The following is a 12360-nucleotide window of genomic DNA, read 5'->3' on the forward strand; positions in this document are numbered from 1 at the left end:
GTTTAAATTTTAAAATGCAGTCTATACAAACTGTACTATTCAAGCCAGATTGTTTATCTGCAGCTGTTAAGAGCTGCCACTTTAAATCCATAGCACTTAGTTTCAGCTTTCATGGGCCACTTCTGGAGTCTAATACAATAGATTCTAGCACCCAGAATTTAAAACAGTGATCAGGGTTGTCCCCTACGTTTGTCCAAGGCACTTTTTCCTTTTTGTCTGTCAGTGTCATAACAGTGCTCATAAATTCTCTCTCTCATTTTTTTGTCTTCTCAATATAGAAAGCTGAGTATGCCAGGCACTTAGCAACATGTACAGCTCTCATGGAAATACAATTGTAATAAATGTTCTTGTTGACCCATTCTTCACCATTAATACAAATGTATCCCCGTCCAAGATATAGTTACAATAAGAACACCTTCCACATTTAAAAGTGCCTTTGGCAGCACTGTTGTTGTTAAATGTTTGCATCTCATTGAGTTCTAACAAGTCCTTAAAGTTCCTGTCTCTTCTATAAACAACTCTTGGCATGTTCCTCAAGACACTGTTTTCCACTTTAAAAATATTCCAGCTAGTTTTTATATTCTTAATTTGCATAGCATGTGCACTATATGTGGTAATGAATTCTCTGCAGGTATCAGTTTTCTTAATGTAGTTCAATTCTGTGTTTAAAGTGCCTAGCAAGGGTTTTGTAAACTCCTTTTACCTTTTTCTTTATTACTTCTATATGCACTTCAGTAATCGGCTTAGCAGGATAACACCTGGCAAGAAACATATTTGTTAGTTTTTCTGTTTCTTCATTAAAAAAAAACTCTAGCTCTGAAGCCATTTGAGCTGCCCTTACCATTTGACCTTTTATAATTGCTTTCTTCTGATGAAAAGGATGACAGCTAGTAAAATGTAATAAGGTGCTAGAGTAAGTGGCCTTTCTAAAAATCTTAGAGGTAAATTTGTGGTTGACCCTATCTTTCTCTAAAAGAACATCAAGAAAATTAATTTTGTCTTTAGAATAGGTGAAAGTAAATTTAAAAAATTCAGTTGTATTTCCAGGGAGGCAAATAAATTCTTCTAATTCATCTAGTGTACCTGTCCAAAAAAATGCATATATCGTACAAGTGCCTGCGATAAAAATTCAATTTGTTAAGGTACCCAGACTGCATGAGAAAGTTCTCTTCCCAATATGCCAGTACCAGGTTGGCATAAACAGGCGTAAGCCACAGCTATTGCTACACCAGATTTTTGATGAAATAAGGAGCCTTCAAAATATACAGAATTGTTGGACAGGACTATGTCTAACAAGGTGGTAACTTTGTATATAGTAGAATGGTCCCAGTTGGTCTGTCTAATAAGAAACTCAATCATCCACTGTATCCCTGTATCGCAAGGGATAATGGTAAAGAGGTCCTTCGCATCTACTGTAACAAAAGACAGGTTGTCTATATACAAGGATAGGGTAATTCAGGTCAAGAAGTTCCAAGAATCTTTTACAACCCATGTATAGTCTTGAAGAATATATTTCAACAGATAGTCAATGTATTTGGCCACAGGGTAAGTTTCTGAGTTGTTAGCATTAACAAATGGCCTAAGTGGTAGGTCCTGAAGATCCTTGTGGATCTTAGGAATACCAAAGATTGCATGATTAATATCAAACACCATATCACTATAATTGTATATGGAAAATCCTTTTTGTCATTCAAGATTATACAAGGGCTGACATTGCCTTGTTTTAATAGCAGATGTGACCCCCTCTCCTACACTGGCCTCCCTCTCTCCCCTTGTGGGTAATAACTGTGATGTATCCCTCATGGATTCCTCTGTCTGAGACATTCAGATCTCCGAATTTGGGGACTCTCTAAAGGGGGCAGGGTCTCTACATTAGAATAGAAAGTGGTGGCATATATCACAGCAAAAGACCTCAAACGACTGTCTGAGCAAAGGCTTTCATAGATTTTGAAGTTAATTTGAGGAATAATGTTTAAGAAGAGTATGGGTATTAGTGAAGGTCACAGCATCACAAACTTCCTGGACAGAAACTCCCTAAAACATGCCTTGGAAGTAGCAAAGTCCCTATTAGAATGGGCCTTCACAGGACCTGACAAAGGTTGCACTACTGGGTTGTAACAGAAACATGACAGGTCTATAAAGTTAAAAATACTTGCTTAGTGGGAGGCTTTCCTTTTCTACCAGTAGCAAATGAAACAAAAAGTTGGTTACAAGTGTAGACTACAATACTCCTGATGACTCAGTAAGTCAACCTTCTTTTAACTTGTATAAACAAATCTCACCTGGATTAGCTTTATCTGGAAAATTTACAGTTAGCTGACTGGATAGACAGATTCAGAGTGAGGTCAGGAACCAGAAATTGAGGTTTATTACACAGGGATACCATGCCTTTATGAAGGAGTAAACAGGACTCTTCCCAACATTTGGCCGGGAATTCAGAAATACATCCATATAATCCTATGTCTACCAAAAAATGGGTTTTATAGGAGAGATATTTCACAGGCATGGAAAAGGTTTCAAACAGAGGAAGACTGACCCACTCAGGCACAAATCTAAGATCCAAAGGAAGGAGAAGAGTCACTATGGGGTCAGAACCCAAATGCAAGAGAAGTCACCCTTGAGGAAGGTTCTTACAACAGCAAATTCTGCTAACAGCTTATCATAAAAAGGATCAGGGATAGTGAAACAGCTAAGAGCTAAACTTTAATATTAGGCAACAAGGAGGTAATCAGGGTGAGAGTTTGGGATGAGGTCTGTTGTTTTCTCAGACAAGGGATAATTTCCATTTAGCATAGCACTTAGAGCTAATTATTACCAAAAGCACATTAAAAAAACTTTACCAAAACCCTAGATGAAAGATGGAAGGATCACTAGCCACCCCACTACAAAATGAAATATAGTTATTGACCTTGGAACATGGGCTGACTATTACCTCTCTTTTGATCATTATGTGGCAACAGTTATGGAATACCATTCAGATCTAAAGAGGTCATCATTCCTTTATCTTCAGCTTTCATTAGGCCAGTTATTTAGTACACTGTCCACTTTGTGACATGCAGCATTAGATATAACAAACAACTAGAAAGACCCCAGAATTTTCTAAGATGATCATGGGCTTTAAGACCCAGAGCTACTAAGAGAGGCTGGATGCACTGTCCCTTTGTTCAGTATCTTATAGACTCTTGAAGGGTGACTATTGCCTTTCATTCTGCACTATTAGAAACCCAATTGCCTTGGATCTACTGTATCACCACATATTTAATAGTTCCATGAATACTAGAGCTAGGGACCCAAATCATCACCAGCAGATAAACAAAACACAGTGGAGAGATACAGTCACCACATAGCACCTTTCGTGCCTCGGGAACAAACTGCCCCTGCAAAAGTACAGCAAACTATCATCCTTCAAACAAAACCTGGATGATTACCCATAAACTTAGCAAAATATTGACTGACTTAGCCCTTCTTGAGGAAAGGAACATCAACCTGAGGGTGGGCACTGGCAGGGAGAAAATGATCATAAAACTCAGTTATCTTGAAATGCCCATGATTCATATAATAAGGTGGGTATCTTGTTAAAGGAGTAATGATGGCACAGAATGTATATATTTATTCTTCTTTACTGTGGCTTTTGAATGAATATTCATAACATGTAGTGCAAATCAGTGTCACATGGGACTGGGTCCTCTTTCGCATGTTTAGTACTGATACAGACTTACTGAATAATGCCGGAGAGGAAGGCACCAGAGGTATAGGGTAATAAAGGAACCACAGGAGCTGCAAAGATAAATTACAAAGCTTAGGAGAAAAGCTGCTATACTACAAAGATTGGTGTATATGCAGAATTTCTAAAACACTTGATGCATGTTAAATCAGTACTACTCATGTCGCAAATGAGAGAAGAGCATGACACTGCATCAAAAGTAATTTTGGCAAAAGCAAAAAGGAGCAAGTGCTGTTTGCTTAAATTGCTTTTAATGACAGTGGAGTTTGCTTTTCTCTCCATTGTTGTTTTGGTGTATATAAGTCTAAGGGGTGTGGTGGTCTAACTGTTGAGTTGTTTGTCAAAGGTGGGTTTGGCAAACATATTTTGGTCTTTTTCCATTTGCTAAAATTACCTTTGATGACTGTATATGAAGCTAATCAAACAGTGCATGTAGTTCAGTTTTGATTCATTATTTCATTCATTTACATCACTTGCTTTTTTTCAGTTCAGGATTCTGGGAACTTGTAATGGCAAGCAATATGCACAAGTTGGGAACCAGTCCTTGACAGAAAAAGTCTCCATCACAATAGGCAGACAGGCTGACAGGTACACACACACACACACACACACACACACACACACACACACACACACACACACACACACACGCACGCACGCACACACACACACACACACACACACACACACACACACACACTCACACACACACACACACACACACACACACACACACACACACACACACACACACACACACACACACACACACACACACACACACACAAAGTACAAAGAGACACACTTAATGGCACAGTTAAGTTACCACAATTCTTTAGGATGTTGTAGAAAACTGAAAGCCCTGGACAAAACCGTCATGAACAAGCCAAAGATATTCAAGCTTCACAAAGAAAGCATTCCATCTGTGAATTATATCAGAGAACCAAGCACTACAAGACAGCAACCCTGACCACAGCACCACTGTATTACACAACTTAAAAACCACCATTGTATTACATCTTAAACAAAACAGTGTATTTCAATCAAAGCTACTCTTTACAAAAATGGAGGTAGATACAGACTACTTGATCTTTCTGTCCTGCCTACCGCAGCGTCACAGAAAATTAAGCTTACAATTTTCAGAAATATGGGACAGGTTTTTTGTTACCGACAGTACAGTTTTTTACAGGATCTTCTCTGGAGACTCACTGATATATTATACAATACTCTTCAAACCGCAGTTCTTCAGGTGTTGTATCTATCTGGTATAATATTTTAAAAATGTTCTTCATTTTTACTGTTTATTAAGTGGAATGTTGTTCATTTTATATCTAGATGGCTTAGAGCCTTTTCCTGTTTTCTTTAACTTAATTCTAAATTTTACAATATGAAGCTGATGGATTGAGCCAAAGTCAGCCCTAGGTTCCATTTCTGTGGACTGCATGGAACTATTCCATCTCACTCTGCAAAATATACCATCAGTCTGATTTCAGTTTTGGCCATCTGTTGATATCCATGAGTTAAACTGTTTATTAGGCTTCTGAAAAAAATTGTTTGCTAAGACCAGTGAAGTTTCACTAATGATTGTACTAGTTTATGCCCTGCTTCATACATCAAGGACAAACTTGCTCATAATTCCAATTGTACTTTGATCACTAACCTTAGCACTCCAGTCACCTGTGACTAATATAATATTATTTTGGTGTCTTTTCCAGAAGGTGCTGTAGATCCTCATGAAAGGGGCTATCTTTCTCCTTTCTGGTATCTGTAGTGGGCATACAAACTTGTACCATTGTAATGTGGAATGGCTTGCCTTGGAGTGTAATTACTCTGTCCCTTTTAGGTTGTAACTGAACACTATGTTTGACACTCTTGCTAACTATGAGAGATATTCTATTTTTTGCCAGCTGCTTGACCACAGTAGAGGATCTAATGATTATCTGATTTAAAATATACTATACCAGGGTTTACTGTCAAAATTCTGGAAATCTCTTGTTCGAGTAGTGACTTACTTGAACCGAATGAGCGAAAATAACAACAGCGTTTCCTCACACCACCAAATGTGGTAATGTCAATAATTTTGAAGTCAACATTATCAACATTACCCAACTTACCTTAACATCTGGAAATGTCCTACAAATGTTTTGCAGAGGGCAAGCACCCCTGCAACCCCCCCATGTGATGTGCTGCACCCCTACACCCTCTGCTAATTATACTCTGTGATCACACTATAGTGAGGAAAAGGACTTTTTCCTGATCCCCACTGTAATGCGATCCAGTTGTAAACAGTGACACTCAAAACTACAAATTCAAGCTATGTGTTGATGTTTCGGAGGTGACAGAATTTCCATTTGTGATTTTAAACTTTTCAACTATACCGTTATCCATATGACCGATGATAAGGTAAGCTTCAAGCATTTGATAGTAAACCACCTCACATTCCATTTTAGTTCACTGATTTTCAAGATGTCAAAGTGTTTATTCTTGTCATTTCCTCTTTAACCATATCAAGTTTATCTTGATTTATAGCTCTTATGTTCCAAGTTCCAATTGTGTGTCGTTCTTTACAGCATCAGACTTTACTTTCATCTGTGAGCATCTCAACAGATGGGAAATCTTTTGGTTTTAAACTTTGTATCATAAGCTCTAACATTACTCATACTTGTCATCTGCATTTTCCCTGTAGTATGCAGGATACCTTTACACATGAGGTGTCATGTTCTAGTATCAGTTCAACATGTCTCTAGTTTCTTTTCTCCTTAGAGTTTGCTTGGCAACAATTCTGGAGTGTACTGCTATTACATTCTACAGTCAGCTGTCTTTGGTCTAAGCCTTTTGCTATTTCTGCTTGTCTTGGGTGGCCCGGTACTGTATAACTCATTTTTTTTCAGTTGGATACACAAGCCTCTTCACCACAACAAGTTAACAGCCTATGGTACTTATGGACAGGATATACTATATTTATATGCAGTGTAGCCCCATAACAACCTGTGAAGAGGCAAGCTGACCTGGTAACATACCGATAACAGTACTGGCTGTTGCAATAGTATGGGACCCTCAAAACAAAACTAAGGACCGGTAGTGGCACATGCTGCCTAAATGCATTTTTTTGACCTGTTATAGACGTATCACTGCATACCCCATTACATCTTCTGGGAGGTGCTATAAAAAAATGGAGTCCCAAAACAGCTGCTACTGCTACATACCATTCCATTCCTGTATTTGAACAGTGGACTTACACCTACAGCTTGCCTTTCCTGTTGGTGATTTTCATTGACAAGTTATCAGAATACATCCATTGTTTGGTGAGTGTCCTTTCTTGTGACATAAAGGTTTCATCTTCTATTATCTGCCAGTGACTTTGACCTGTTATCCTTAAGCAACTGTGATGTCCAGCACATACTGGAGTAATTCACTTTTTAATGTGAAGTAAATAAGATGAAAATCAGCACTTCCAAACTAGAGGGCACTGTTGTCTCCCAGAAAAGAGTAGATTACTCTCTACAGCTGAAGAAGAAGCAAGTGACCCAAGGTGAGGAAGTCTGAGGATCTTCATGTGTTCTTAAGTGAAGGCAGGGGAGACTAAGACATTGGCAAGAAGATTGGTACAGCAGTGACAATACTGTGACACTTACACTGGAAAGAGAAGAAGAAGCAAGAACTGAGATCTCAGTTTTCTGGTCCTTTTATATTCCAGTACATACCTGTGGTCCTGAGCTGTGATTAGTGACTACAAGTATGAAATTGCAAACATGAGTGACAGAAATGAGGTTCCTTTTCAGGCTGGTTGGGATCACTGTCCATATTACATTAAAGATCAGTCCTGGAAGATTTCAGAGTACAGGAACTGCTCTGTTGAGGTGAAGCGAGTCAAATGGAATAGTTTGGGTACGTTGTGACATTGCCGCTGCATGCCTCCTACAGGAATTACACCAGGTACAGCTCACTTAGACATGTTTGAGGGATTAGATCTCTTTGCTTGATTGAAAATGCCTGAGAAATCACTCAGGATAAGCTGGAGACCGTTGTTGATGGTAGAAAATTCATGTTTATTTTGGTCAGTTTACTAAAACTGAAACCCTAATCAGAATAAGTAGTTTAGAAAAGTAATCAGTAAACGGAGGACAAGTTATTGCAGCTATATTAACAGCTTAAAAGTAACTTCAGTACTACAGTACTACTAGTCATTATAAGATTGTGTCAGCTATATTAACAGCTTAAAAGTAACTTCAGTACTACTAGTCATTATAAGATTGTGTCAGCTATATTAACAGCTTAAAAGTAACTCCAGTACTACAGTACTACTAGTCATTATAAGATTGTGTCAGCTATATTAACAGCTTAAAAGTAACTACAGTACTACAGTACTACTAGTCATTATAAGATTGTGTCAGTGTTATTTCTGATACTTCATTGACTAAACCCCAACAGCTTATCTGAATACATTTATTAACTCCCAGCAGCTTTTCTGAATACATTTATTAACTCCCAGCAGCTTATCTGAATACATTTATTAACTCCCAGCAGCTTATCTGAATACATGTATTAACTCCTCTTATTGAATTCCATATTAAAATGCAAAAAAAAAGTAAGAAAGACAAGCTAGAGTCTTCACTGTACAATATCTTAAATATCCTGTAGTGTAGGCCCATGGGATATATGTAAATGACCCCTTGAAGACATACCAGTATTTCAGCTACTTGGCTTTTTTTTTTTTTTTTTTTTTGTAAGACTTTACTGGTATACTCAGGTCAGTAAAACCCAAACCCACAACCTGTAGACATGCCATGTTTTGCCCTTTTACTAAACTCATCAATATAGCATAAGTGGATTGTTTGGCTAAACTTTGGAAACACAGAGCTTAAAGATAAGCCTGATGCCCACAAACATCAGGCTGACTGCAAAATACCCCAAATGACATTAAAATGCAAGGGTAAAAAGGTCAGACAAACCATTGAGTAAAAGTTATAGGAAGGACTTAGCCAAGCAAGATTTTTTTAAAAAGTACACGAAAGACCCAGCCAAGCAGGACGACCAAACAATTCACTTATGATATGCTGACAAGCTCAGATAAAGTTTGAAACATAGCATGTCTACAAGCAGTGGAGATTTGCCTTTATTCTTGAACAAACATACTGACAGCTGCAGAATCTTAATTCCATTTGGCAAATGAAACTGAATACAATACTGATTTTGTTCAATCTTATTTATAATTTTTGCAAATGTTTGATATTTCCAATATCTAGACTAGAATGGGCCCTATTCCAGAGTCAGGCTATGATCGAAGTATATGAAATTAGTATTGCTTCAATGTTTAATGTTGTCCAGGATTGCTTTTGTCAGCACCCACAATGCTTCCATGATTATCTCCTTCTGTAGTTCATATAGAATTATCTGTACTGGTAACATACTTAAGTATATTGTATAATTAATTTTACAGCCGTATTGTGCTTTCTACCACTGGAACTATCCAAGTGTCCTTATTCCATATTGCTGTAATTTCTGCTTGCATATCCTGGTATTTTATGACTCTCAGTATGCAGGACACTATAGATGTTAGGTTAATCTATTTCAGTGATAAATGTCACTTTTGTCCCTTTTTCTTTGACTACTGTACCTGTTTTTCTTGCTTCTACTTTCCTAACTGTTGCACTGGATGAGCCAATGTGATTAGAACATCTTCATGTTTAATCATTTTCACTATATATACATTTTGGTTCCGGTTTCCAGTACTTCTCAGCTACCTTTATGTTGTAGTATTTACAGCATGCAGGATCTTAGGTTGCAAACTATATAATGTATAAATGTAATATAATGCAATTCATTGTACTGAGGGCCAAAACCTCTTAAAATTTCAATACTCCGCTGTCAATTAATATTTATTCTGTTAAAAGACCACTTTTGAATAATTTTATATCCATTAACAGTAAAAAAAACATGTTCTTTGCAATAAATTCAATGACAATTAAAAATAATACAGGGTACTGCTAACATTAGCTGTCAGACTGCAACTGTCACATACATAATCATTGCAGGCCTTTTTAGATACAGCTTACAACACATCATTTAGAAGGAATTCAGAGGTACTCTGCAAGACAAATAGCTAAAATAATACAGCAAATTTATAGTAGCAAAAAGATGTCTATAAATGTGTACCATTCAAAGGGCCAGCTATAATGAGGTAGTCATATCTGAGGCATTGTTACTGAGAGACAAACTAGGCCTCTACTAGATAGAAAAAAAACAGATTAGAAAATATACCATATGAACTATACTTTTTGTTTCTTATGGATTTACACATCATTCAAATCAACTGTATTCATATGCCATCTTTAGAAAGCAAAACAGTCACAGAAACCAGCACTAAGGTAAACCATTGGAATACAAAGTGGCACACAAAAGATAAATTCCAGATATGGATAAATTGCAGCAACAGCACAATTTATTACTCACAAGAACACACAAATTTCAGGAAAAATCCCTTCTTCAGTGTATAGAACAATTAAAATGATAGCACTTTTAAAGCACTACACAGCCCTATCAAAATAATTCACTGATAAACTTCAATTAAAGAATTAAAGGCATAGTCAGCTCAATGGTTACAGCACATTCATTTGTTTCCTCATGAGAACAGGTTTAATACTAGCAGCTACATTCAAATCTGGTCTGTGGTCTGCATCTAGCAGTGTAATCCATTCATATTCACGAACCTCTAGATCATTATTCAGATCTCCACCTCTTATATTTTTATATATAATTTCTATTACTCTGAACCGAAATTTGTGTGGGTTGGGAAGGTGGCCTAATGGTTAAGGTGTTTGCCTTACAAACACAAGGTATGGGGTTTGAATCTCACAGAGGATAACTGGCTAGGCTTAAAATGGCTCACAAGGGCAGTCAGCCTAGTACTAACCTGTGAACCTGTGTTCTATACCCCTTTCTGCTATATACTTAGCCAATGCATTTGTGGCCACATATGCAGTTAAAAACATAATAGAAAAAAAAAACTGGAATATTTTAACATCAATGCCAGAGATAAAGAAAATTATTATTATTATTATTGGTGAAAAAATATATTTTGCATATAAAAATTGTTCTAATTTAAAATCATGTTTATGCTATAAGGATGTTAAATACAATCATGGACCACACAAATATACTAAAATTGGCATGTACCCATGTTATGCTTGTGTATACTGTAAAGATATTGAGACTAATAGTATACTTATACTTCCCAAAACAGGAAGAGAATATGTGTTTAATATCTATGCTACATGCAACACATGCAACATCGTGTATTCAGCAAACTGTGGAGCCTGCACAACGTTTTAGATAGGAAAATGTAAAAGGAAACCGAAGGAAAGAATCATAGAACACGACTCAGACATTAAGAGGAATGTGGCCACAAATGCATTGGCTAAGCATACAGCAGAAAGGGATATAGAACACAAATGTCTTTAATTCTTTAATTGAAGTTTATAAGTGAGTTATTCTGATAGGGCTGTGTTTTATTGAAGTGCTTTAAAAGTACTGTGATTTTAATTGTTCTACACACCGAAGAAGGGATTTTTTTTCCTGAAAGCTTTGTGTACTTGTGAGAAATAAATTGTGCTACTGCTGCGTTTTACTTGATGTGTCCGTATCTGGAATTTATCTTTTTTATCTTTGAAAGCACTCAGACTAAATTTTGTATTCTGCTACGAAATAGGGAAATTATAGAAAACTGATGTAAGAGCATGAATTCACTACAAAGTATATCATATGCAAGGTAAGAGCTCTGTGTCAGTTTATTAAGTCACTGCTCCTCAGGTTTATGAAATGTAAAGTTATTTGATTTTAGACTTGATTCACTTTTAAAATACAAAAATTTAAACACAGCTAAATCTTGCAACATGTACTATTCATTTATCTTAAAAGGCTGATCACTTTCTTCTCAACTCTTTTGCACTGTGAAATGGTTTTAAATTCACAATATTCCCAAAGTACACAATGATATTTTCTTAGAACAAATGACACAAAACTGTATAAAACTGTATGTTCAAAAGAAATAAAATAATCATGTACGTCACATTTTTAGACAGCTACAAAGAGATCACTATACAGTAAAGCACACAGTTACCTTTCCATCTTTCAAATATGTTGCAGGTTTTATTGTGTTCAACAAAACTCCCTGTGGATACCAACTGAATTTGTACCTCAATGGATTATCAGAGCACTCAGGTGATGGAAGACCTCCGCAGAATGAAATATAGGACTCCACCTGCAAAAAATATATTTTTAATAGTTAGCCTCACAGAAAATGTACAAACTAAGGTATGGTAAAATATGCTTTGACTATACTTTTTATGGAACTTATCACTTCTCAGAGGTAATTCAGCAGCACACAGAAAACTAAATGTCTGGTTCAGGTTTAAAGATATAACTGGAAGGCAAGTATAGGGGAGGGTTCAGGTTACCCATGTCTTCTAACTATCCTTCTAACAGATGTAATTTGGTCATCTGGCCATATACCCACAAAGTCTTGAACTCAGATATGCACTAATGAACAGAAGTTAAAATGTAACAGCCCACATATCTGTTTGAGTGCAAATCTAGAACTAGATTTAGTCCCAGGGCCCAATGTGAATACAATTCTC

General features: G+C 36.7%; 1 protein-coding gene across 6 annotated transcripts in view; it reads right to left on the reverse strand.

Moving 5' to 3' along the window:
- LOC122815900 (alpha-aminoadipic semialdehyde synthase, mitochondrial-like) overlaps nt 1–12360 on the reverse strand; it is a 1133057-nt gene that overhangs the window by 96845 nt on the left and 1023852 nt on the right. For all 6 annotated transcript variants that reach the window (XM_044088750.1, XM_044088747.1, XM_044088751.1 and 3 more), the window contains one exon: nt 11844–11984. In XM_044088750.1, the coding sequence (XP_043944685.1) occupies nt 11844–11984 (141 nt within the window). The remainder of the gene's footprint in view (nt 1–11843; nt 11985–12360) is intronic.

Source organism: Protopterus annectens, chromosome 11.part0, assembly GCF_019279795.1.
Source record: "Protopterus annectens isolate FY-2018-M chromosome 11.part0, PAN1.0, whole genome shotgun sequence".
NCBI lineage: Eukaryota > Metazoa > Chordata > Ceratodontiformes > Protopteridae > Protopterus > Protopterus annectens.